The sequence below is a fragment of the Orcinus orca genome, chromosome 3 (assembly GCF_937001465.1).
Source record: "Orcinus orca chromosome 3, mOrcOrc1.1, whole genome shotgun sequence".
NCBI lineage: Eukaryota > Metazoa > Chordata > Mammalia > Artiodactyla > Delphinidae > Orcinus > Orcinus orca.
The window spans coordinates 106,937,203-106,965,060 of NC_064561.1; the positions used below are offsets into that span (position 1 = coordinate 106,937,203).

A 27,858-nucleotide genomic window follows, 5' to 3' on the forward strand; every position below is an offset into this window, starting at 1 on the left:
AACTCTTTAGAAAGAATTTCACTAAACTTTGGGAGAAATAATGCATAGCCACAAACGATGTATTCCAGACGATACTTCCTGATCCTGAGGTGGAAGGCACAATCAGACAGAGAAACTTGACCTTGACTTTTGTTCATGCCCCTCTTCAAAGGAAGCCTGTTCCAAAGCCCTCCTCGGTCTTTTGTCATTTCCTCTTGTTCCTCTTGTGGTCTCTCCTTTAGCCATTATTCCTTGAAAGAAGGGACTGGAATGGGAGGCCTAATCACAACCCCCCTCTGAAGCCCACAGCTGGTGGGTATTTACAACATTGTTTTAAACCAGAGCAAAGTGTTAGCTGAAGATTAATCAGGATAACTGTTCACATGACACAGACTGCTCATTCACTGTGACAGTTCCAAGCTAGAAAGTGTCATATCACTTGTATGAAAAAAATACAGATATTAACCCTTTGCTTTGTTTGACTGCCAAGAATAAGTATCAGAAAAATGGCCCATAGAAAATGGTAGGTGAAGTAATTCTTGTGCAGAGCCTCCTACACCTTTCCTACCAACAGCCTCACAAAGGTAACACATCTTCCATACCTTTGATGACATTCAAATATTCAATTAACCTTTATTCTTCTTCTAAAATGCTTCTAATAGATGTAGACATGCATGAAAACAACTTAAATTCCATTATAATTAGGAGTGGCTCAGGATGAGCAAAGAGCTAGACTATACACCCAGACCAAACTAGGTTAAAAATCCCAAGGCTAAGACTTAGTAGCTGTGTGATTGTATCCTGAGCATCTTTTATTTCTTATCTCTATGTTGTGGATAATACCTGTTGTAAGAATTAAATGAGAAAATGCCTAGTGCCTGGCATATAATAGGCACATGATAAGAGAGATGAGAATAGCAACTTCGTCCTATCCTACTCAGGACTTCTCAAGCTTTAGTGTGCATCAGATTGCCTGAGAATCTTGTTTAAAATGTAGATTCTGGTTCAGTAGGCCTGGGAGCATGAGAGCCTGAGGGGCCTGGAAGGTGACTTGAGGAAGTTTGGAATGAGAAAGAGTATCAAGACATAGGGTCTTCTATGACTTGCCAAGAAGTTATTTGTTCTGTAGGTAATGAAGGACCCACAGAAAGATTTTAAGATGTGAGTGATTTAATTAACCATAAGATTCAGAAAGATTACCTGGAAACAGTTGAGGATGGGTTGGATGGGAGGGTGATTGGAGTCAAGTGGGTACTGTGGTATATCTGGTTAGATATGAACCAATGCAGCAGTGGCAATATTAACTGAGAGGAAGTGATGACTATCAGAGACATCAGGATATGGAACTGACAAAATCTGGGCATTTATTAGATCTGGAGAGAGGAAATTAAGTTTAAAGTTCCTGTCAGGTTTCTGATTTACGTGACTGGGTATATGATTATATCACTTTCTAAATAATTTGGGAAAAGAGTTTACGGAAAAGAAAATGGGTTGAGTCTGGGAATATGTTGAATTTCTGTGACATCCAAATGGAAGTATCTGTTAACAAAGTTGGAGTTACAAGAGAATGTTTTGGGAACTATTGGCATATATTATGGTAGATGGATTCATGGAAATAGGTTCTGTCATTCAAGAACAGTAGAGAGAGAAGCAAGAAAAGACAAGGATAAGGCTCTTGTGCAAATCAACATGAGGGGTGAGCAGAGGAAGAGAAACCCATAAAATAGACAGAAGAAATGATAGAAATACAGAAGAAGAATCAGGGAGAATACTGTCAGAAAAGCTTAGGGAGATGAGAGTTTTTAGAAGAAATTGATCAGCTGTGTCAAATGCAGTTAGAGGTCAAGTAAATAAGGACTGAAAGTTAGAATTAGTGATATTTGCCAAGTAGTTTCAGTAGCATAATGTAGAGGAAAGCCAGATTGTTGGTGGGTTAAAAATGAATGGCAGGAGGACTTCCCTGGGCGTCCCGTGGTTAAGACTCTGCGCTTCCAACTCAGGGGGCATGGGTTCCATCCCTGGTCAGGGAACTAAGATCCTGCATGCCACATGGCATGGCCAAAAAAGAATATTCCCGAGGTTAAGTGTTTCTTTTAATTGATTCATTCATTCATTCATTTATTCATTCATTTGTTGTCTTGACCATACTTATGGCCGCTGAGGAGTGAGTAAAGAGAAAACATTTAAAAATAGGAAGCCAAGAGAATTACTAATAGAACAATGCCCAGAAGAAGCAACACAACTTCATTTGAGACTGAAGGAAATAAGGTAGAGCTGGGCACTTGTGCAGATGGGTCACTAGATGTAGGGAGGGATATCACACGCTTGGTGGCTTAAGTTTGTAACGTGAAAGGCAGGATCATTGGCTGGGCACTGAAGGTGCAACTGCAGCTGGCGACTAAACTGTGTTGTGAGGCCTTTCCTCAAATTTGGGTGGTTTTCTTCAGCAGTACTTGACCCTTTGCTTGCCTTTTCTTTGACATTGTCCATGAACCTTGTTGTTGCTACTTCAAAAAAATAAAGGAGCATGTGTTTCATAAATAGAGCATCTTCAGATATACTGATCTTTGAAATTCCAAACAGCATGCTGGCCTTCTTCCCTCTGCACTCCATTCATCTGGTTTTCCAGTCGACACGAGGAGATAGAGATAGAAAGATGGATTGTGTGTGTGCATGTACATATATTGCACTCTTTAGAGGTGACGACATACATAAGACCATCAAAGAAATCTTCCAAGGTTGCAGAATAAAAAATTTGAAAACTGCTACATTTATTCATGCAGAAATTTTACTTAGTACCCACCTTTGAACTCTTTAATCCACACAGTTTTACGTGCCAAAATTCTTGTGTTCATTTTACCTAGAAGAGCATGAGTCTTCAGCTCCTTACTCCACTTTTCAGCTGAACATCATTCAACAATGAACCAACTTAAAATAGCCGGTTAATGGCCCTTGTTGACTATCAGGGCAACAGACCACTGACTTCGGTTTTAGGCTTCAATCTTCAAGACATCTCTGCTGAATTCTGTAGGTCACGGGCAAATTGAAACACAAATCAGCCCGCTCACAAAATACTTGTTTTCCTGGACATGGGAGAGAGAGGAAGTTGGGGAGCAGAAATACAGTTTAGGAAATAAAAGTTCTAATTCTATTTTGGGTTACATCAACTGGTGGAAAATATTACTTCAAATATTTTTGAATGAATGAAAAATGTCTGTAATTACCAAGCTCACCTTGACCACTTAGCATGTATTTTATTGGTTAATTCAATTATCCCCTCTGATAGTCTTATATTTCCCAGTTTCTTTCCCAAAACACATCTTAAATACTAAAAACTACAGTTCTTAAATATACACAGGCATCCAATTCCCTGGGTGTCTTGCAAATTTTCCTGAACTACACCTTGTAAAACTGGAAGCTGATGGGTGACCTAGGAATGAAGTGAAAGAGCCAGGTGCTCTGGTCAACAGCTTAGAAAGTGGCTGTGCAATGTTTTTGCCTCCAGGTCAAACTCTGTGACTCTCCTGATTCCCTGCAAAATAACAAAACCCAGCATTTTGAAGCACATGTATTCAGAAATATATCAGGAGAATGTCAAAGGGCATAGACACCATATTACAAAAAGAAAGTTTGAAAGAAGAAAAGCTATTCAATCTAGAACCTGAGGAAACCTGAGAGTTGTCTATTTTAGTACACTTTTATACGCAAGTGTGAGATGCCAATTCAAAACGGTTTAAGGTAAAAGCAGATGTGTTGGTTCAGGAGCTTAAGCTATGACATCAGAACTTAATCTTTCTTTCTCTGTCTCTTGGTTCTACCCTTCTCTATGTTGGCTTCCTTTTCAGCCATGAGTCTCCCTTGCCTGGGCAGCACCATACTTCTCTCCTATAACCCCAGCAACTCTAGTGAAAAAGGAGAATCCAGTCTTCTGACATTTCCAACAAAAGTCCTGGACTCATTGACTCTAAATGACTTGACTTTGGTCTAATCCCCAATCCTCAACCCTGGAGAAGACTTGGTTAAAGGAAAGGTGGTTCTTTAAGGAAAACTTTCGTGCTGTTCCTGCAAAGAGGGACAACATAATGCCAGGGAGGCAAAAACAACAGATGTCCTATACCACCTTCAATTATGTCATGGGTTCTCTTATGAATACGGGGATTAACCTCTATGAGGTCCCAGAAATGAGAAATAGCCCACTTGCGTGAACCTTATAGGAAAGCAGATTTCCACTCACTCCCCAAAATGACCTTCTTATAGTTAAAACCATTAGCATTTGAAATGGGCTACATCAAGATGTGCCAATTACCCGGTCCTTCCGTGTGTCCAGAATCAGGCCAAATGGGCAGCTGTCAGTGGTATTGTGCAAGGAATTCCTGCATCAAGCAGAGCTTTGCCTGCATGACCTGAAAGGTCTCTTTTGCCTCTACAATTCTATTATCCTTGTTAATTTCCACAATTCAATTTGCAGTACAGGATAAACAAACCAACCTAATTTGATCTGGAACTTCTACAGGCTATCATAGGTCATTTAATCTAAAACACATGGCTGTAGCCATTACTACGTTTTCTGAAGTCATCTAACAGACGTGGTCCTTAACAAGGTTTCCATGTTATTAGTTTCACTTATGGTTTTTTTCCCCAGCCTCCTGCTTATTACACAATTGCTTTCATTCTCCTTTGGATTAGGGTGGAAAGGAGCATGAAAGAGTTTTCTTCTTTCTGCCTTTCTCGTCTTAAATCTTATAATAGGTGAGTTCCAATTAAAATTACATTGCTTGGGGCTTCCCTGGTGGCGTAGTAGTTAAGAATCCGTCTGCATGCAGGAGACACGGGTTCCAGCCCTGGTGCGGGAAGATCCCACATGCCGCGGAGCAACTAAGCCCGTGCGCCACAACTGCTGAGCCTGCACTCTAGAGCCCGTGAGCCACAACTACTGAGCCCACGTGCCACAACTACTGAAGCCTGCACACGTAGAGCCTGCGCTCTGCAACAAGAGTCACCGCAATGAGAAGCCCCTGCACTGCAACAAAGAGTAGCCCCTGCTCGCTGCAACTAGAGAAAGCCCACGCGCGGCAACGAAGACCCAATGCAGCCAAAAATAAAACAAATAAAATAAATAAATTAAAAAAAAATTACACTGCTCATATTTTTACCTTTGAATTTAGCTTTCACTTTGCAGGTCTAAGAATCTATGAGAAACAGGAGTGGGAGTCATGGATAACCATAGATCTGGACAAAGTTTATTAAGGAAAATTTTCAAAGAAGGAAGAGTGAGATTTTTAAATTTGTTATCAAAAACTAATTTGTAAATTTAATATACTGCAATGCTGTTAGAATTAGGGTGCCAAACCACTTGAGCCATACTCATGAAAAAATAAACACATTTGTGTTAAATAGTATTTGTTTCTTTCACAACTGAAAGCACCCCACACCCCCACCCCACCCAAACATACACATACTCCCTTCTGCTTAAACTGGAAGTGCCTTGTTACACAATCCAACCCACAAATAAAATGTTGTTTTTGCTAGGGTATGTCCATCCTTAATAACTGATTATATTTCTTGTCTTTTTCAGTGAATGTTGTGTCAATGTTACAGGAATTTTGGGAAAGCAAGCAGCAACAGAGGGCTGCGTTCCCAAGTGAAGGTGTGGTAGTCTACGAGTCGCTGCCGTCTCCTGGACCACCCTTTGTGAGTTATGTGACCCTCCCAGGGGGAAGCTGTTTTGGCAACTTTCAGGTAAGAAGCAACCATAAATTGATCAGTGAAAGCTGATTGAGTTAAAACAGAGTAAGCCCTTTTATAAAATGGTACATTGTAAGTTTTCTTGGGTCTAATGAAAAAAGTTGTGCCACATTCCATTATGTAACAGAAAATTGGTCAGATGTTCCCATTTTTTTAAATGGGAAGTATTTTTTATTAGGGTGTTGTCCCCTGATATTTCTTTATGGAAAATGAATTTTATAGTATTTTATTTGCCTAACTGCTGCTGCCTTTTCCCTCAAATATTTTAGAATAAATCTTAAAGAACAAAGGAACTTGGGCAAAGTCCTTCCATCAGGGCCCTTCCATCAGTAGAAAGTCTTCACGTTTATGAAATTTGTAATCAAATACTAATCAATCTACTACACACGAAAGCATGAACCTATAGCAAAGGTTGAGGGTCACAGGGCTGGGTTCAGGCACCTATGCCAATCCCAAGTTCTGCCTCTGAATAATTGTAGACCCTTGGGAAATTTATTTAACTTACTGATTTCCCTGATTTTGAGATGGGGAATAATACCCACAGGGTAGGTTGAGAATCATATGAAATATACATGCAATGTGTTTATCTGATATATAGCAGTTATTCCAAGAGGTTGAGAGTCATATGAAATATACATGCAATGTGTTTATCTGATATATATAATGTGTTTATCTGTTATTCCAAGTATTATTTTGATAATTAGTATAAAGACTCTTCCAGTTGGTTAATTCTTTGTTATGTTTATGATGGGTGTAAAAGATGATACATTTCTAGTTGTACACCTGTTCACACAAAAACATTTGTCTGCATTAACAATCAGTATCTGATTGTGTGCGTAACAAATACTTATTGAGTGACTAGGAAATATCAAGCACTGGATCAAGTAATGAGGATATGGTCCATACCTTAAGGAAAGAAATGTACAAAAATTATAGTAATTACATAGTAATATTAGAGGGTCAATGAAAGCACAAAAGTTGGAGCTTCTCAATTTACCAGTCACCTTTATAAGTACCTCTTTAGTGCAGTAAACTGTCTCTTAATTTTCAATAACTGGCAAAAATCCTTCATTTATAGTTTATGGACAATGTGAAACTCAGAAGCGCTCAACTTTCCCTCTTAGCTTTGACAACTAGGAAGCCCAGAGGCAAAATTTCAGTGTATCTCTTTGTAGTATGTCTATAAAACTTACTGTCGTGTAATTTTTAGGACTAACCTCATATTTGATATTATTTATATTTCTAACTTTACTCTCCCTTTGAACTTAGTGTGCCTCACTCATTTATTTCGTCCTGTTACCATGTATCTGTTTTATATTATTTCAAATCCTTTGTGTGCCTCACTCATTTATTTCGTCCTGTTACCATGTATCTGTTTTATATTATTTCAAATCCTTTGTGGAGTAAGGGGAAGATATAGTTTAATAAATAGACCCACAAACCTATGTCTGCCTAGGGAAGTCAGAAAAGAATTCATGGGAAGCAATCACACACTGAGATGTACAATTGAGGGTGTCTTTGGCAATCAGTAAAGAAGAGATAACATTCTCAGCATAGGGAACAGTGTGTACAGAGGCATGGAACAAGAGAAAACCACAAGAACTTTCAGAATTTGGGGATCCTAAGTGTGTCTGTGACAGGGAAACAGTAGGAGATGATGGTAGGCACTCATATCAAACTATAAGGGGTGTTCATGCTTTGCAAAGAAGAACAGGTTTTATTCTATGTAAAATCAAAATCCCTGAAAGATTCTGAGCAGGAGCATGATATATTCAAATGTGTTTCAGAAAGCTTACTCTGACAGTAGCCTGGGGTAATTTTAAAGAACTGCTTTCAAAACTTCTGACACCGCCAGCCAGTGAGGTCTTGCCTTCTACCCTGAGCAGTGGTCAACAGTGGATTTTTACCTCTGACTAATGAAAGTGAACTGCCTGATGAGGATGATTTGAAAATGGCTCTAGAAGCCTTAGAACAGAACTTGATGGAACCCTAGACACTTAGACATGGATGGGGAGCAAGGGAGGGGGAGGAAAGGCAGCAAATGAGGAAAGGATTCCCTAATCCACATGAGTCTGCAGGTCCATCATCGAGCGTTCAAGGTGAAGTCTGCCTACTCATAGAGAGCTCCCATCAGACTTCCCATTCAGGGGAGGCCTCCTAGGAAAACAGAGCTGCTCAGCCACAGAGCAAGGTTTTGCCAGCCACCTAAATGAATCTGGTTTTTTTTTTTGTCCATGAATGTCAATGGACTAAAGATCACCAAACATGTGAAGAAATCCAAAAGAAAAAAATTTTAAAAAGGCCAAGGCAAGCAAACAAAAGAACAGAAATAATTTAAGCAGCAGAGTATGTAAAAGAGTATTACAGTAATTATCTTCAGAAAATTGTGGAAAGATAAGTATCCCTAAAACAGCTAAGAAAAAAGAAGCAAGCAGGGAACAGGAAATTTAAAGTGTGATTGCCAAATTAGAACAATAATTAGAACAAATAAAAAATGAGTAAACAGATGAATAGACATAGATCACAGCCAAATTAGTAAAGGATAACAAAGTAAAAAATGAATAGTAAATTTTCTAGAACTTAGAGCAAAAAGACAAAGAGATGGAAAAAGAGGACAGGAGACATGGGGATAAATCCTGGAGGTAAACATTAATCTAATAAGAGTTCTAGAAAGAGACAAAGGAAATAAGGGGAAGAAATAAGTAACAGAAGCAATTTTCTTTGAGTTAAAGGAAAGCACAAATTTTCATATTGAAATGGCCCACCGTATTCCAAGCAGGATCATGACAAAAAGTCACACAGCTCTGTGGCTGTATGAGACTAAGGGACAGCATTCTGTTTAAAAGATGGATCAAGGGACTTCTGTGCATTGATCTCACTGTTTTTTTGGGTTTTGTTTCGTTTTGTTTTAAGGTAGATTTGATTTATATGTAGGATAGCTATGGGGGAGCTGATATGAAATTGGGCAAAAACTGGCAAACCTGGTCAAAAAAATGAAAAACTATATATTTGAAAAGATAAACAAGAAAGACATTTGTGAGTAAGAAAAAAGAATAAAAAACATACATTACTCTCAGCATGAGAAAGGGGATGTAATCATAGGAGTGTGATATAAAAATACTACATGAACTATTAAAAAAGCATAAAAACTTACATAATATTGACTTTTTTCTGGGAACTCTGTTATCTTTGCAATTCTTCTATAAGTCTAAAGTTATTTCAAAATAAAAAGTAAAAAAGAAAAAAAAAATGGCTCCAATGGCTCCCTACTATTTTACCTTCTTATTAGAGTTTGAATTCCTTATTCTGGCAATAAAGACTTTACAACTAGCCCCAACTTTCCCAGCGTTATCTCCTGAATTCTTTTCTGACACTCAGTGCTTCAGCCTGACTGTCCCTCATCCAGGCCTTGACCTCTTCCAGCCACTCCACACTCATACTATGACTGACTCATGAAGTGCTGTTGCCACCTTCTCTTCATGTCTAAACCCTGACTATCTTCCAGGACTTCACTTAGATATCACATTTTCCATGAATTTTCCCTGAAGCTCCCCACTAAAAATCTTTACCTCTTCTGATTTTCCAGTGCAGTTAGTTATCTCTGCTTCTCTTTTAGTATTTCATGTTTTTTACCTTATGCTACAGCTACTTATGTGCATGTTCTGTCCCTATAATAAAATGTAAGGGCCTCAGGGACAGAGTCTGTATCCTTATATCCCTAAGATGCCAAGTACTGGGCTTTGCATATAGTAAGTGCCTAATAAATGTTGTTGAATGAATAGCTAAATGATGAATAACAAATCCGAAGAATCAATGAAGTTTATATATGTCCTTTTTAAAAAAAATATAATCACTATTGACAAATATACAAAACAATATATACTATTACATACAACATAATATATCAACTAAGGTATTTCACCTCACTCTGCAAGATGGTGGGCTAGGAAGGAAAAATCAGTAACATTAAAATCAGCTGATATTATTATGTTCATATCTGTGATTAAAGTTTTGAAAGTGGATTAATTTGAAACTATTGATTTAAAAAACCTTCTAATTCTCTCTGAATTTCGTTTATGCAAAATAACTTTCCCTCCACCCTATACCCATGATCTCGAATAACCAACATTTGGCCATACACACCCATGCATTATGTTTGTTCATATGTAATAACTACATTCATTATAATGTACTTAGAATATAATGCTTTTGACAGATCAGTAAATAGATCTAGAGGATATGAGTCTAAGAAATTCTAATGTTCTTGTTTTTGTTTTTGCTTCCTTGAGAATTATGAATTTCCCTATTGTCTCATAAATTTCTACTCCAAATGATAAGACATCCCGTATGTAGTAAATTTACCATCCTCCTTATAGTCTCTAAAAAATAGAAAACAAAATTTAAAAAGCTGAACTCTTCAGCAGGTAAGCCTCTTGGTGATTTCTCTGATCATTTCAGGGTTTCCTTTTCCTTATGTTTAAATCATCATATTTTAAGGTTCTCAGGAGGATTGTTAACATCCTTGCTTTAAAAGATCCAGAATTTCCTGAATCAAATATGTTTTGAAAATGTCTTTGGGTGATTGGCTGCCAAATCTTAACCTATTTGGCTCCCCAAAATGTGATTTGAGAAAGGAAGGAAAAAAAAAAGAAAGAATATTTCTCCTAAAGCAATGTCCTTACACTTTTCATGGTCAGTTCAGAAACTGTCTTCAGTGGTTTCAACTAAACCGTCTAAATGGTATTTTTACCATATAACATTTTATCATATTTTTGCCAGCAGTTGGCCTTAAGAACCTACATGCTCATTCCTGCAATGCCTTTCACGTAATCAAATGTCACCCTTGTGCATTGCAAATCATTTCATGATGGATTATTAATGCCAAGACCATGTGCTGGGACATGGAGAAACCATTATGCCAGCAGTAGCCTTCTTACTGAGCCGTGGACGTCACCTCCAACGGTGCCAAGTAATTGAAAATACTTGAAGTGGAGTATGGGACTGGACTGCCAGATTAATCCTTCTGGTTCATGAAAGCTGTAAGAGATTATGCTCATTCATTCTTTAGAAAAGTGGTACTCAGACTGAGCTTTAGTTTTCTGATTAATCAAAGGAAAGCAGTCAAAAGGCTCTGGTGGACACAAACCACTGGTTTTATGCAAAGAAACCTCCCACTGAAGTAAATGGGAGGCTTGTGTCCAAGAAGACTAATTAAAGAATTTTCAGTTAGTTTTGACGCCACAACCCAAAAAAAACAGAGAGCCAGAGGGAAAGAAAGCAGCCATAACCCTGCCTTTTAACTGTGCCTTCACAAACTACTTCAGTATAGAAAAAGAGAAGTGAAAATATGATTCACTTTTGAATTTCTAAACGATAAATAAAATGATCTACTGTTATAAAATTATTTGTCTTTTAGAAAGTTATACTGAAACACATTAGTGCTTATTGTGTCTTTTATAAAAGAAACTATCTTCTAAGGCATTAAGTAGAAATTCATGCATCTTGGGTGTATTTTCTCTATGCCATTTTTGTCTAGGCAGTTAATCCTTCCCTAGCCCCATATCATGACCATGAAAACTTGCAGTAATTTCCATTTTTTACAATAAGGGCAACACAAGGGCCATCAGATCAACGTTTGGCTCCCCTCTTGATGAACTCAGAAGGAAAGCCACTCATTGTTTCAGCAGCTGTTTTTGTTTCCAAATCCAAAAGGGGGAACTTAATTGAGTATTTTCTCTTATTTTATATTTTGATTAAAAGATCTGTGATTCAAGTTTTGTTTTCAAGCCAGTGATGTTGTCTTCCATATAGTCTGCTAGAATGATTTGGATTAATGTATTTTACTCTTATTTGGAATAAAAAGTAAAACTTCTTTGAGTGTAGTACTACATCATGTGATTATGTGCAAAAGTTATGACTGAATAAAAAATGTATCACCTGGCTAAAACATTGATGTGATAGCTCGATTTATTTGAAGTGCAGAACACTCATTCAATGAGATGTCATACTTTTTTTCACGTATTTTGTTATTGTTAAAATTGCTTTACAGAAAAACAGGTGGTAAACACTGGGGTCAGGTACTTAGGCTGTTTGTATCATGCCAGGTGCTGTGTGAAATTGAGATGTTTAATATTTCCAGAGGCAAGCTGTTGATTGATTTTTTTTTTTTTTTCATTTCCAACCAGTATTTGGCATCGTGTAACAGGGTCACACAGTTGGGAGGTATGAGAGGGAACACTCAGAGCAGATGAGTTTCTTCCAAAGCTCTGTCTCTGAAAGGCCTTCCATTTTTATGCCACTTGGTTTTCAAACCAAAGCCTTTGCCTGTGAAGACACCTGGAAAAACTACTTTTCCAAGGTACATACTACCTAAAAGGATAGGGGTTTTGTTTTAGTCACTTTTAAGGCAGTAAGCACACTTCACCTTTATTATCAGATATAAAACACATGTTTTATACTTTCATGCATTGCATGATTCTTCTTCTCAAAGTCCAGGGAATTAAAAGTATATTTAAATCACAATAGAGTAAGTTTATAAAATTAAGTTTTTCCCGAGAGAGAAGGACTAAGAGAAAATTTGATTAATTCATAGACTTGGCTAAATGGAATTGTAATGCTCTCTTTTTTACCGATTATTAAATAAGGTCTAGCCTTAACATTCCATGCTCCAAAGAGAGATTTAGTTCCTGCCGTAAAATTGAGACTACTGCCTTGCACTAATGCTGTTTTAATGCCAACTATTACTGTTTGAAATCAACCATGACCTCTTCTCTGTCTCTAGAGTTGTATACCTTGATGCAGATGCACAACATGCTATGCAATGTAACTTAACTTCTAAAGGAGGTATTTCCTGGTAGAAATCTCCACAGGAAAGCATCCTGTTTTGCAACTAATGAGACTCAAAGATAGGAAGGTTAGTTATAACCCCTTCCCATTTGAAAGTCATATGTCAGCTAATGATCAGGCTTTCATGGCTTGCCCGTGAAACTGGAAGTGCATATTGTTTTAATGAGACCTAGTTATTCTCCAGAACACTTTGCTAACTTTACTTTTTTTTAATCAAGCAAAGTGAATAGAGATATTCACATATTGTTGTTTCAAATAGAACAGCAGCATATAGTGAAAGGAATGCTTAGGAAAAGTCTCCCTGGTAAATAGACTTGGGACAATCTCCAGGGGAGTCCCCCAGCCTCAGCTGATAAACTTTAGGAAGATGCTCACTGTCTCACAAGCCGCTGAATGAGGAAGAAAGTTTCCCCACCCTACCCCCCCATCCCTCTCCGTGCAGAGCCAAGTCCTTTTACATCAAAGCAACTATAAAAATAAACCAAAACTTTGAGCCCTGATCAATTCATCTTGTCTTCACCTTAAGTTGAAAAAAGAATAAGAAGAAAAGAAAAAAGGGAAAAGAAAAAAACCTCAAGGAGCAAAACAACATGGTTTTGTAATAGTTACCAGGGACCTTGGTCTAGGTATGTGTGTAGAATAGCATTTGTGGCAGAGGTAAATGAGGAGGAGGCCAGGTGGTTTGTATTATAAAAATAACATTCTGACCCACCATGTGCATGAAACGTTTCTTTCAGTTGACAGGAACTGGTGAGTTTTCTCTGAAAATTGGACTCCCAGACCAGTCCCCTCCCCCATACCTAGCAAAGACCCCCATTCCCAGCACACACACAGCTCCAAATTGTTCCCAATGTATTTGCAGCCAGCCTGACCTACAGAGAAAGAGACGTGATATTAACTTGGGTGACTGAGTCTCAACGGTTGCCCTTTTTCACATCACCGTCTGGAAGGGAAAAAAATGCTAATATATCTACGAATAGATAAATTGAAACACATGCAAATGTTCATGCTTAGACCAGGGCAGTCAAGGTCTTAAAGAATTGAAAAGGGGACAATTAGTATCAGGGCCTGGTTTGTGGCATTCTTTGTGCTGATGGCTTGCTGTCAGGATGAAACTGAGGTGTTGGTGACACTGACCAGGTCTTACACACAAACTCTGCAAGTCAATTGCTGAGACTTGCACTCTGAGTCACAAAAGCAAAACACTCCCAACCACCTGAATGACAGACTTGACAGCCTAAAGGATCTGGGCAAGAATTCTCACCTCGCACAGAGTCAGTTTATTTGGTTTTGCCACCTGCAAAGTCCCAGCTTGGGAGAGCCCCTTGGGTCCCATGGGCGATTGATCAAATGCCACCTAAATAACACTGACCTGCCCTTGGCCCCAGGGAGGATGGCATCTTCAGCTTTGAGTTTGCATGTGGATAAAATCTGTCAAATGTATAATACATGACAGGTCTTATTCCAAAAACCTTGCTCCTTACAGAGCACTTTTCAACTCCTCGGCTACCATTGGTAGACACAGAATAAAGTGTACCTAACTCAGTTTTATACATTTAGGATCTGCAGACCTTTATTTTTCTTGATGTCTTTAATATGCAAGTATAAAAAATTCTAAGAAGTCTGTTGTTTGTTTAAGATGGAGAAACGTCACTTATATTGATTTCTTTCCACATGCTTTCGTAAAGAAAACACTGTAGTTGGGATGTATGGACAGAAAAATCTTAGGGTCCAGAAACAGTCACTCAACACATGTTCTAATACAAAGCAAGGGAAAAACTATCAATAAAATGAGGACTACCAGGACAGTTACTGTTCAGAGTATAAATTGTGTCATCCTGGCTAGAAAATGTTTCTGTGAACAGTAACACACTTATAATAATTTCAATTTTTATTGTGATCAATAATTAACAATAAAACTAGTATCTTACTAGGCATTTCTATGTTTACAACATGTACGTGGCTACCAAAATTTTATTTCAATTAATTTAAGAATTTCCGTACATCCTAAAAAATGGATTAGCCACTATTTTATTTCAGGACAGCCTACTGACCCACAAATCATTCTTGGTTTAATCTTTCTGTTGCATAGTGTGACACATAGAAAATTATCATGGAAGAAATAAAAACTGCTGAGCAAAAAGGCAAATTGAGACCTCAGTTAAGTTAGAAGTACTTACATACTTCCTAAGGGCCTACTTTTAGAAGAACAGTTGTAAAGGATTTTTTTTTTTCAACCTGAATGCTGCTGTCCTTGACTTTTGTGTAGAAGTAATTTCTCTAGTGAGAAATTAGCATGTTTGATGTTAGCAGAGGTAGATATACCATTGTGATATTGTGATTTATAATAACATATATGCGGTCTGATTCCCTGCCAACAGCCCCTGAAACCCCTGGGACTTCCTAAGTGATAGGAGTGATAAAGGTATCTTTTGTTATTTATAACAAATAAAGGGCTATACCACACCTGAGTTTATGTTAATGAGGTGACTTTTGGGGAAGCTCCTAGAGATGGGGCCTGGTTTCTTATGACAGTTTCTTATGACAGTTTCTTATGACAGTGCACTGCTTCTTCCCTGGCCTTTTCTTCTAAAAGAAGTTGAGTTCATCATGTGGGAATGGGAGGAGATACCCTTGGTGTCTTATGTCAAAATGACCCATGGAATATCAAAGTTGGAGCTTGGGCTAAAGTACTATCTGTACTGATCTGGGGGATGCTGGGAGACTTCAGCCCAATTATATATCTTCTCTATCCCAAGGTGGGTGACCATTTCTGTGACAAGCAGATTAGTATCGTGGTTAAAAATCTGGGATTTCAAGTCAGACAGACATGGGGTTTAATCTTGTTTCGGTAACTTTTTAAGTTGTATGACCTTAGGATATGTAACCTCTGTTTTTCTTGTGGGTGGAATAAGGATAACAAAACCAACTTCATAGGATTGTGGTAATAACTATATGTGACAATTGACATAAGCTGCTTAGCTCAGCACCCAGCATATAGAGTCAGCGATGAGGATTACTGTTAGTGAGCTCTCCCTCAAGGGTGGGCTGAGGGAGTTCCCAATTGCCTGATGTGAGCAAAGCCTTTGTATTAGCTGTCTATGTCTGGGTAACAAATTACTGCAAAATTTATCATTGTCTCACACAGTTTCTGAGGATCAGGAATCTAGAAGCAGCTTAGTTGGGTAGTTCTGGCTCAGGGTGTCCCAGAGGTTTCAGTCAAGCCATCAGCTGGCGCTAGAGTCATCTGAAGGCTTGATCAGATCTGAAGGATCAGCTTCCAATCACACTCAGAAGGCTGTTGGCAGAAGGCGTTAGTTAGTTCCTTACCACGTGTGCGTTTCAGTAGGACTGCTCAAAACATGCCAGCTGACTCTTCCCAGAGAGAAAGCAACTGTGACCAAGATGGAAGCCACAAGGTCTTTTATAACCTAATTTAAAACATGACATACCTTAGCTTCTGCCATATTCTATTGGTTGCACACACCAAACCTGTACAGTATGGGAGGGGACTGCACAAGTGTGTGAATACCAGGAGGCAGAGATCACTGGGGGTTATCTCAGAGGCTGGATACCACCACCTTTAAATGGTTTTCCTAAGCAATGCCACAGATGCTCTTTTTTTTTTTGGCTTTAATTTTAGAGTTGAGAGGCTTTGAAATGATTATAGTGTTTTATAATCTACCAGCAAATGAAAGGCATCCAAGCCTCAAGATAAATGTCTGAGTGGGGTCTGCTAGCCACTTGAAAAGCATGTGTCTCCACATACCAAAGAAATCCACAGCTGACTTTAGTAAAATCTTGACTGTTAAATATTCCAGCTCTGTACTTTCACAAAGTGCAAAGGACAGAAGTTGTCTCTCTATATTAACAAGTAAGAATGGTTAGCGGATAAGGCATGGTTTACAAGTCTGTATTTATGATTGGGGTCTGGCTGAAAAACAGCAAGAATAAACCATACAACCTGGGAAGTCTAATTCCAGCAGGAAGTTGCTTTGAAATAACATCATACTTCATTCACTCCCCAACTGATGTCTTTGACGACCAGTTTGGACACATCAATAAAACGTCCTGTCACTTACCATATTTTATTTTCTTGCAGCATTTCCCACTGTTGGATGGTAACTCTAACAGTGCCTGTTCTTACAGCAGAATCCACGCTCTGATTTAGATTTGCCAAGTAGATTGCTTTTAGCTAAATTTCTTGTCCAAGCACAGGTCCTTATGGTTCGAGAGTTCCCATTAAAAGATCCCTAAAGAAAAATATACAGCTTTACTGGCTTGGATTTGTAGCTCCAAAATTTAAAAGAAAGCGGCTGGTTAACATTATAGACATTTTGAAGTACTTGTCTTTCAGAAATGCAAAAAACAATAGCAAGAAAAGCCTTTGATGGCTCAGAATTTATTTTATTTTATGTACTTATTAATTGGTACACTTTCTCCCCCATTTTAACCAAAGATCCTGTACATTGAAACAATAAAATAAGTAAAGACATGTGTCTGCTTTAAAATCTCGAAATTGGTTAAGTCTCATAGTCCTCTTCCATGCTTTCTGGGTAGAGGCTCTTTCTGTTCTCTCAGCCCTGCAGCACTTTGATCTCAGAAGCAGTGCCATTTGGTTGTAAATGTATGTGGCGCCTTTGATCTAGTACTTAGCTGGTCTTATTTAAAATAGATAGCTTCTTTTATCTAAGTAGTGTTTACTAGGTCTCTCTCTATGAAAGATGGTTTAAATTGCTATTATTTAGATAGAAAGTTATATAAAGTTTCTTAAGAGTGCCCAGATCTGAATCTAATTCTCTAAATTCTAAAACCCCAATGGCATTATTATAGATTACATACAGCAAATTCCTGTTAAAATGAGCTGCTTTCACAGATGTCAGGTAATATTTGCAAAAACTTTGTTTGCTTTTTAACAGGGAACTGATTTTCCAAAGAATAATAAACATATCCTACACTCAGGCAAAAATAGTACTCTCAGAGTGTCTGAACTTGATGGCCAATTTTCCCTCTGAAATTCACATATTAGTATATTTTTATGTTACTGGGTTATGAATACTATAAAGTGTATATTGAAATGGGACTTTTTAAAGTAATAAGTATATATCTTGAATTCTCTTCTTTAAGAGGATTTCTTGAATATTTTGTCAGGCGCATTAGTGTTTGAATTTCCTAGGCTGCATTCAGTTATTCATTCAACAAACTATGTTGCAGGTGCAAAGATGCAGAGATGATTAAGTCACAGACTCTGCCCTTAAGTTGCTCACAGTCTGGGGTCAACGGGCAGAGCACTAGTAGACAATTACACAATAGTGTGGTGTGTGCCTCTTATGGATGCTGGTCCTTCCAGCCTGCAGTTGGGACTGGTCAGGGAAGGCTTCCTGGAAGAGGTGGCACCCAAGCTTCAGTTAGACTGCTGACTCAGAACTCAATGTCCTGTAAATTCCCAGCCAAGTCCATAATGCAAAGACAATCTATCTGCCTAACTCCTCTGATCCCCCCAACCCTGGTTTAATGCAGGTGGCCTAAACCTTGAGAAAGGTCTTGAAGGGCGCTGCTGCCTGAAGCTACCCCAAAGCCTTCTAGCTTGTCATTAAACACTAAGGAGAAAAAGCCCAAACCACCTTTCACATACATATTTAGAAATTTAGCTCCATTCTTCATTTAAAGGAAATATTGGAAATCTCTTTGTGTTGCTTAAGTTAAAATAGCTGCCTTTAATTGTTCTGTTAGGCTCCTGACACATGTTTTTCCCCTCCTCCTTGGTGTCGTGTTCCTACCATTTCAGAAGTCTTGTCATTACTTTGCCCACGTACTAACCATACATGAGCATTCCAAGAACTGACCCTGGGAGTAAGCACTCTGGAGGATGCTCAAGAAGTATATAAGGGGCACTTGCCAGGCCTGGAGGTTGGGGGAAGGGCAAGAAGAGGTAATCCATAGTCACATACAGGATCATTGCACTAATAGTCACAACTGTTCTAGGGAGGTCACAGGGGGCATATCAGAGGGCGCCAGGGCCTGACCTCAGGGGACTCATACTGGGTCTGTGGAGATGGAGAAGAGAGGGGGCCTCTGGAGGACATGAGCACATGAGTTTGGAGTGTTCTTGGATCAGTGCAGGGATGGTCAGCATGGGGCAGGTGAGGTAGAGGCAGGAATGTGCTAAAAGCAAACTGGAAGGGTTTGGCTTTTTCCCAGTGGTGCTATGAAGCCCTTGAGGCACAAAACTGCAAAATGAAGTGGGGTCTTTGGTACTTTCCCTCTTCTTTGATGTCAGTAACCAAGCACTACTGATTCTGAGAATCTTGCATTCTAGGCAGTGGCCACCTTGGAGACCAGAGAGCCTAGCCTTCCCATTTGCCCAGTGAGGAAATAAGCTCCAAAGAACAAGCAGCCCAGGTCTCACAGTCACTGAATGGCAGAGGCAAGGGTGTCTGGCCATCCTGTTGACCAGGACCCAGGCCTGGGCTTCTCTTCCTGGGGCTTGTTTCCCACTAGGAGTCCTGGAGTAAGACATTAGGACATTAGACAGTTCCTAGGAGCCTGTAGGAGAGAGCCATCACACCCTGGGGTCCTCCAACATGTGTGATCTCCAGGGACAGTGCAGTTCTCATAGGGCTTCACCCTCTATCTGGACCCAGGGTCCACACCAAACCAGAACTTGAATAAGAGGAGTTGGTAAGAAAAGAGACAGAGAGGACAGGAAAGAATCAGGTTAAATTGAGCAGACCCGTGTGAGCCACAGGAAGGCCAGGCTAAGAGGATGGAGAGCAGTATTAAATTGGGGAAAAATGAATTTTTTTGTGTGAGTTACTAATCGTAGGCTACCTATGGCCCCTAACTTCAGGAAAGCCAAACTTCCTGTCCCACCCAAACTGTGTGGATTGAGAGCAAGGTAGAAAAGGTGGTCCTCAAGAAAATCAGGGGACTATTATTAGAAGGAGGGTGAGGAATAAATGCTGAAAAAGCAAAAACAGTAGATTTTGACAGCAGCCCCTTTGTCCTAACCTGAAGGTTAAAAAGTATAAGCCTGAGATGTTCTCATAGAGTGTGGCCGTGTGCTGGGTATTCTCACTTCTTTCTCTATATTAACTAATTGAGCCTATCTTCAACCCTGTAACACAGGGACTACTATTATTCCCATTTACAGAGGAGGCAATTGAGGCACAGAAAGACTAATTTGTCCACAGTCTTTCAGCTAGTAAGTCCCAGAGCTGGGATCTGAACCCAAGGAGTCTGACTCCAGAACCTGTGTTTTTAATTATTGTGTTAAAAGTGTCTCCCATTTTCCTTCCTTCCTTACTTTTTTTCTCTGTGAAATAAGGATTTGAGGAAGGACCTGATAATGAATGTAATCACCTAGCACAGAATAGTAGCCATTATTTTTTTTGTTATTATTTATTAACAGAGTATGAAAGCATCTGGTGCGTAGTAGACATTCAACGACTGTGAAATAAGACAAAAACATTTGAAGACTAACCAAGACATTTGCCTGGGCTCTAGGGCTGAAAGAAAATCTGCATGATCTTCAGGGGATTAGCCATGGGTATGGAGGAATAGCTGCAGACAGTAAATGTATAAATAGAAATGTCCAGAGACCCATTGAGATGGGGCGAAATGGTGAGATGCTGAATTCTTTAATGACTCCTTTTCTCCTTCCCTTCTTAAGTGCTGCTTAAGTAGAGCTGAGGCCAGACGCGATGCAGCTAAAGTGGCCCTAATCAACTCCCTCTTCAATGAGCTGCCCTCTCGCAGGATCACCAAGGAATTCATTATGGAGAGTGTGCAGGAAGCAGTTGCCTCCACTAGTGTGAGTACCCACTAGGGAAGGGAAAAGCTGGCTATATTGAGAGTACGGAGCCATTTGAATCTTGGGAGATGCTAATGTGAATGAGTTCTTTAAGAATTGTGCAGGTACTGCTGGTGGGAATGTGAATTGGTACAGCCACTATGGAGAACAGTATGGAGGTTCCTTAAAAAACTACAAATAGAACTACCATATGACCCAGCAATCCCACTACTGGGCATATACCCTGAGAAAACCATAATTCAAAAAGAGTCATGTACCAACATGTTCATTGCAGCTCTATTTACAATAGCCCGGAGATGGAAACAACCTAAGTGTCCATCATCGGATGAATGGATAAAGAAGATGTGGCACATATATACAATGGAATATTACTCAGCCATAAAAAGAAACTAAATTGAGCTATTTGTAATGAGGTGGATGGACCTAGAGTCTGTCATACAGAGTGAAGTAATTCAGAAAGAGAAAGACAAATACCGTATGCTAACACATATATATGGAATTTAAGGGAAAAAAAAGGTCATGAAGAACCTAGGGGTAAGACGGGAATAAAGACACAGACCTACTAGAGAATGGACTTGAGGATATGGGGAGGGGGAAGGGTAAGCTGTGACAAAGCGAGAGAGTGGCATGGACATATATACACTACCAAACGTAAAATAGATAGCTAGTGGGAAGCAGCCGCATAGCACAGGGAGATCAGCTCGGTGCTTTGTGACCACCTAGAGGGGTGGGATAGGGAGGGTGGGAGGGAGGGAGACGCAAGAAGGAAGAGATATGGGAACATATGTATATGTATAACTGATTCACTTTGTTATAAGGCAGAAACTAACACACCACTGTAAAGCAATTATACTCCAATAAAGATGTAAAAAAAAAAAAAAGAATTGTGCAGGTTTTGGGCTTCCCTGGTGGCACAGTGGTTAAGAATCCACCTGCCAATGCAGGGGACACGGGCTCAATCCCTGGCCTGGGAAGATCCCACATGCCACAGAGCAACTAAGCCTGTGCGCCACAACTACTGAGCCTGCGCACCACAACTACTGAGCCCACGTGCCACAACTACTGAAGCCCCAGTGCCTAGAGCCCGTGCTCTGCAACAAGAGAAGCCACCGCAATGAGAAGCCTGCACACTGCAACGAAGGGTAGCCTGCTGCTCGCCGCAACTAGAAAAAGCCCACGTGCAGCAACGAAGACCCAACGCAGCCAAAAATAAATTAATTTTAAAAAAAAAAGAATTGTGCAGGTTTTATTTTTAACCCATTAAATCATTAATTTTCAGCAGAAAGAACACTTGGACTGGAAATCATGAAATTGGAGGTGGCTCCCTATTCCATGTCTCAGTAATATTCCTTAGCCTCCCTGGATTAATCACAATTAATCAAGCTTTAAATCAAGGTGGATCAAATTATCCACCTTGATTTGTTTATTTGAATGTTTGCTGTTTTAGGAGCATAGATTCTTGTAGGGCCTGAGAACGCATGCCATTGAATACTGCTTTAACCTAGAGATAAAGAAGCTCAATTTTTCCCAAACTTGACGAATCATAAAAATTATCTGAAGTGCTTATTAAAAGTGCCAATTTCCCAGCCAGTGTGAGGTCCTTCAATCTATGTTTTTAAGGAAACAGACTGCTTCGATATGGGAAAAGCCATATGCCCAATATTTGTTAGCTGTTAGAATTACCATGCTTAATATCAACTACTTTTTTCAGAGAGCTTTGGAAATCTCTGTAATGGATGTAATTAAATACAAAGTGCTTTGAGAGCCAAAAACTCTGTCTTAGAAATTTAGATAGGACATTTTCTCGGCAGTCTAGGAGTACAGTAGATGATTTGCCCCATGAATTTTTGGTGCTTTTGATCCTCGTACCTCCAAATTATAAACCATTTTAACCATGGAGGAAACCTTGGGTCTCAACTGGGGCAGGTGTCGCCCTGTGTGTCCTTCAAGTGCAGAAACTTGGCATTACCAAAGGGATTAGCCACCTCCTAGCTTCGCCTTTAGCATGGATCAACGCCATCTGAGATTTTCATTCTCTGATTCCCTTAATCTGACTATAAAGGTTCTGTCATTCTGGAGAAGCTACTGATAATGAAGGTGACATTATCACACTAGCTGTGACCTTTTTGCTGCTTTTCCCCCTCATAAATGCTCTTATCATGCAGAAGAGAGATAAGGGGAGAGGCAGGGACTGAGAGTGGTTGTCCTGGCAGGGAGACCTCAGGGAGCTCTGGTCTATATCTGCTCTGAGGATGAAAGGAAGCCTTTATTTTCCTGCCCTGTAAATTTCAAGTGCCTTTGAGGAAGAGAAGTTAGGAAAATGATGCCTGATTTATATGTGTGGAATTTACTCAGGAGCAGGGAGGTGCCCTCAGTGTAAATGTAATTTATCATTTTTTCATGGAAATTTCTAAGGAAGGAGAATATATATGGTTTGCAGGCTTCTGGATGGATTTCCTCTGGGATATTTAAAAAGCCAACATAAATATTTCAGCAGTAGTGTGTTAATGTTATTGCATTCAAAAGCTATAAATTTGCTGCTATCTGATGCGGGCAGTTGTTTGTTCAGTCTCACAAAGCCGTTGCCCACCTTCCCAGGAATCCAAGGCCATGGGATATTGAAGCGCAGGCCCCAATGCCATTCCTGAGTTCATGTCAGCTTCTTTAATGCCACTCCCCCTAACCAAATTGAAGGGGAATTTCATTTCTTCCCATCACTCACCCACCTTGTTTCCTAAAGATTAAGTGGTCCAAAAGTGAAAAACTACAAACCAAAATCCATGTCTCCAGGCCGAACACCAGCATATTATGAAAAACTCCCATTAAGAATCATGGGGGTGGGCTTCTCTGCTGGCGCAGTGGTTGGGAGTCTGCCTGCTGATGCAGGGGACACGGGTTTGTGCCCCAGTCCGGGAGGATCCCACATGCCGCGGAGTGGCTGGGCCCGTGGGCCATGGCCGCTGGGCCTGTGCGTCCGGAGCCTGTGCTCCGCAAGGGGAGGGGCCATGGCAGTGAGAAGCCCGCGTACCACAAAAAAAAAAAAAAAGAATCATGGTGGTAAAATATGAATGGTCCATACAACTGGAGATTTTTTCCCTGTTAGTTACATAATTTGCTTGGCGACCACTGGAATCTTACAGAGCAAGTCAGCATTTCAAGATTTCGATAATGGATGAAAGCAGCCTTGGAGAACAACTGCTCAAACATTAATGCCACCACAAACAAAAACTCTGTGGAGAGATACAGGAATTTCTGCTTTGGGATAATTATTCTTTTTGAGTATATAATCAGTTAACATTCTAATCAAAAGCTAGATTCAAGTTGATTACAAAATCCTCTTAACTATGAGTGATGGTGAGAGTAAGGATTTTATCCCAAATCAACTGGAGATGGTTGTAGTGTTGTAGGATGCACCCCTGAAGGATTAGGACAATAGAAGTCTCACTGTGAGGCCACAGAATTAATTCATGACCACCCAAAGAAGAGGAGGAAAAACCCACGATATTTTCCTTTTCTGCTTACTTCCCAAGGGCACTTTGGATGACGCGGACGACCCCAGCACCAGCATTGGAGCCTACCACTACATGCTGGAGTCAAACATGGGGAAGACCATGCTGGAATTTCAGGTACCTGCTTCCTTCCACATATTTGTTTTGCTATACAACCCCCAGAAGCCTGGGGGAATGCCACTCATCACTAACGGCCCCCGTCCCAATAATCTACTCTGTTTTTGTTTTGGTCATTTTAATTGAACCCTGCTAGAATCCAGCACTGTGCTCCCTTTTAGCCGCACCTCAGGAGGCTAAAACAAAAAAGCAAACAGGCACAATCTTTGCTTTCTTAAAGGAAAGTAAAAGACTTAAGGTAAGAAACAGGCGGGGAACATTACAGTCTTATGACCCTATTAACATTTTACCAGCTTTTCAGTATAAAGCTCCCCCTTAAACCAAATCAAACAGTTTGAAGTGTTGGTTGTGACCATTTGGTTCTTAATTTTCAGAAGTCATGGATGAAGGTGCCTGCAATGTATATTAAACAATTTTCCCCTCAGTTATGGTATTTCTGTTAAACAAGACTGCCATCTCCTATTGTTAACTAAATCAAAACATTTAGCAACCTGTAACCCTTTTCATTCCACTGCTGACAAGCAATAATAGAGCTGAGGAACTATATTACCTGTTATTTGCAAATTAAATAATGATATTAATAGCAATAAGAATAATAATAGCTAACGCTCATTGGATGCTTGCTTTGGCATTGTGCTAAGCATTTAACAAATCTTACCGTAATTTAACCCTCACAATAAACATGTGAGTATTTCTTATCGCCATGTCTTCATTGAAGGAAGTGTGTCATACAGCTTAGCAAATGGCACAGCCAGGGTTCAGACCCAGGCAGTCTGATTTCTGAATTCACACTCCTATTATCCTATATTGGGCTGGGCAGACAAAACTTCAGAAGTTATTGAGAATGCAAAGTGCACTCTCTAAAATATTAAACACGAATACAGTTGACCATCCATATACATCAATGCCAGTAGGAATCAATATGCAATGTTATAATGAGGAGACTTTACCCGCCAAGATTTCTATTTTTTTAGGTTAGATTCCAAGAAGCAGTCAGAATATAAAGTTTTATGGACACAAATGTTCATCATGGTATAATTTACAGTGGTGTTACAGCTGAATCCTGAAGCCACCACCTTCCAAATACCATCTTTGGTACCTTTCAAACTCTTTTCCTGACTACAATAGCATAGCCACTTCTCAGGTGGATATGTCCCACCTGCCCATTTTTAAAAACCAGTAATTTTCCTCATCACTCTCTCATTTGATTGACACAAAATACTCTTTCTTCACCCTGCCCTAGGAAGAGCTCAGTCATCCAGGTTTCTCCTTAAGCGGTTGTGGTCTCCCTGACCTTTGATGTTGTTTGTCTTTGTTTGGAAGAGACCCTGAAGCTCACCTTCTGGTGTAGACAGGGGCATGCAGCAGCTCAGTGGTTCTGAGCCCAGGCTTGGGAGTGGGCTCAGCTGCTCATCTCTAAATCTGTTTCCTCGTTTGTACGTAAATCAGGAAGAATAATAGTAGCAATAATAGTAGTGGTGCTACCTCACTGTGCTATTGTGAAGACTAAATGGGACCACATAGAAAGTCCAGAACAGTTCCTGGCATATGGTTAATGCTCAGTGAAAGCTGAGAACTGTTATTATATATATTTCTGAAGAAGGACTGCTTCATTTGAAATGCCAGAGGCTACCAGATGGATTCCCTTGACAACTTTATTTAACCTAAAGGCTTTACAATGAGGACAAGGCAGCTCCCCTGCATTAAATGTTTCAGGGCCCTTGCTATAGAATAAAAGAGTGGAACTGTCAAGGGTTTTTTTTTTTTTTTTTTTTAATCTTCCATAACAATCTAAAGTCAAACAGAGAAAAAAAATAAAAGGAAAGAGCATGACACAAGAGAAGGGACACAAACTTTAAAAAACCATACAGACCTACATGTAAAGCCTGTGCTACCACTTGCCACCTGTGAGCTTAACCGTTCTGAGACTCAGTTTTCCCATCTACAAAATAAGCATCATGATACCCATTGTGTAGGCTTTTTGTGGGGCGTATATAATATGACATTTTAAAACATTTAGCATGGTGATTCCCGAAGGAAGAATCTCATTTATGTTAATTCCTCCCCCCTCAACCCTGACAGAAGAATCTTGTACTTCTTTTATTATACAATGAATGTTGCCTGGCCCAGTACATAATAGCTTGTATAGGATTTAGTAGCTATTTTCAGAAAAATCAAGAATGATTTTTTAACACAGTGGGTTAGTCTGCCAAATATAGGGAAGGCAAGGTTTTTTTAAAAAAAATTCTTAAAATTCTGTCCAAGTACTATGAAAGGCTGTACTCAACCATCTTTTAGTAATACTTTAATTGCCTTGCTACGGGCTGCATGTTTTCTGTGTGGTCTGTGTAGTAAGGTATTTAAATACATGAAATAATAATTTGGATCATACTGTGGAAATGCTTCATAAATTCTCAAAATGGAGGCTGGGTGCTGGATGAGGGACAAAGGAAGCGGAATATGTGAGGGCAGGAAAAATCCAAACTCCCTCCTCCCAGTAGGGATTCTGGCAACCCAGGAGGAGGGCCATGAAGCACATCCCTCTTCCTTCCGCCAGCTCCAGGTTGCCTGCTGGGTTCCTACACATTCCTTGGTGGCCTGGGTTAAATGCATCAGCTTGTTTCTGCACATAATGGGAATTGACCACAGACCTGGGCTGTTTGCAGTCAACACAGCAATTCAGTACCCCTGGTGGGTAATAGATGTGTGTTTGTATCTAGCTATGGATGACTATACGGTATAAAAACAAGACTGGTGTCTCCTGACTGCCTGCAGGCTTTCAGGGGGGCCATCGAGGAGGCAGAGCTCAGAGGAAACATGATATATGCTTCTGCTTACCTTCACTTCGTGGGAGGGAGGCTGGGATGCCTGTTTAAGGTAGCCTTGCCCCTCCCCATAGAGAAAACTGCCTGATGTTTGGGGGGTGGGATGGCCACTGGGTCTTGTCAAGGTCAGATTCAAGGCAGACTTTGACTGAAGCTGGTTAATATATTTATTCTGAAGCCTAATGCAGTCTAAAGACGAGTTGTTTATTTACATCTTTGCTAAATTCTCCAGGTCACCTTTTAAAACCTCATCCCATAAACAAATTTCCTCTTAAATCTATTCTCTTGGGTGGGGAGATTGTGCCCACCTGTTTTTCAAGTTCTCCATTTACACTGTTTGTGTTTCTTATTTCTGATGAATCACAGAACCAAGCCAGTCTCCCAGACAGAGTTCCAGAGAGAAGCAGTGTACATTTTCTCCCCGGGGAGTAGCTGGGAGGCCAAACATTGTTTCTCATAGGAGGCAACACTAGGAAGCACTGTGAGGACAGAGCCCGGTTGTTGTTGGTTTAAATTTAATGAATGACAAAATGAACCAGAAAAGCTGTAGAATGAAAGCTACAACTGCAATTTCCTTGGAGAGAAAGAAAACACAGGGCTTGATTCACCATTCGATTTTAAATTTACTTTGCTGAAGGGGACTGGCTACATAATTTATGGGGCCAGTGCAGAATGAAAGTTCAGGGCCTTTTATTCAAAAATTACTAAGAATTTCAAGAGTACGGCGCACTAAACCAAGCTCAGAGCCTCTGTGCACAGATCACAAGCTCGTGAAGCCAGCCTTGTCCCTGAGACAAATCCCCAGAAGGGCCCAGACTAGGGTAAGAAGAGTTAGGCATTGAACTCGGGTACAAAATTTAAAGGAGCGTCAAAAAATTCAGTAATCAAGGCAACTAATATTATAATGCAGTATTTTAAAAACTCAAAATAAATGTGCAAAACTTTATAACAAACAAAACATCCAAATTTTAAATAAAGACAGAATTTTAAATAAAAGACCCTGAACTTGTACGATGTACCTTAA

At 39.8% G+C, this 27,858-nt stretch overlaps 1 protein-coding gene across 5 annotated transcripts in view; it reads left to right on the top strand.

The window, feature by feature from the left end:
* The window catches only part of LIX1 (limb and CNS expressed 1), a 999,195-nt gene that overhangs the window by 964,773 nt on the left and 6,564 nt on the right, over positions 1 to 27,858 (top strand). For all 5 annotated transcript variants that reach the window (XM_049707524.1, XM_033400672.2, XM_033400685.2 and 2 more), the window contains 3 exons: positions 5,555 to 5,718; positions 20,243 to 20,383; positions 23,914 to 24,009. In XM_049707524.1, the coding sequence (XP_049563481.1) occupies positions 5,555 to 5,718; positions 20,243 to 20,383; positions 23,914 to 24,009 (401 nt within the window). The remainder of the gene's footprint in view (positions 1 to 5,554; positions 5,719 to 20,242; positions 20,384 to 23,913; positions 24,010 to 27,858) is intronic.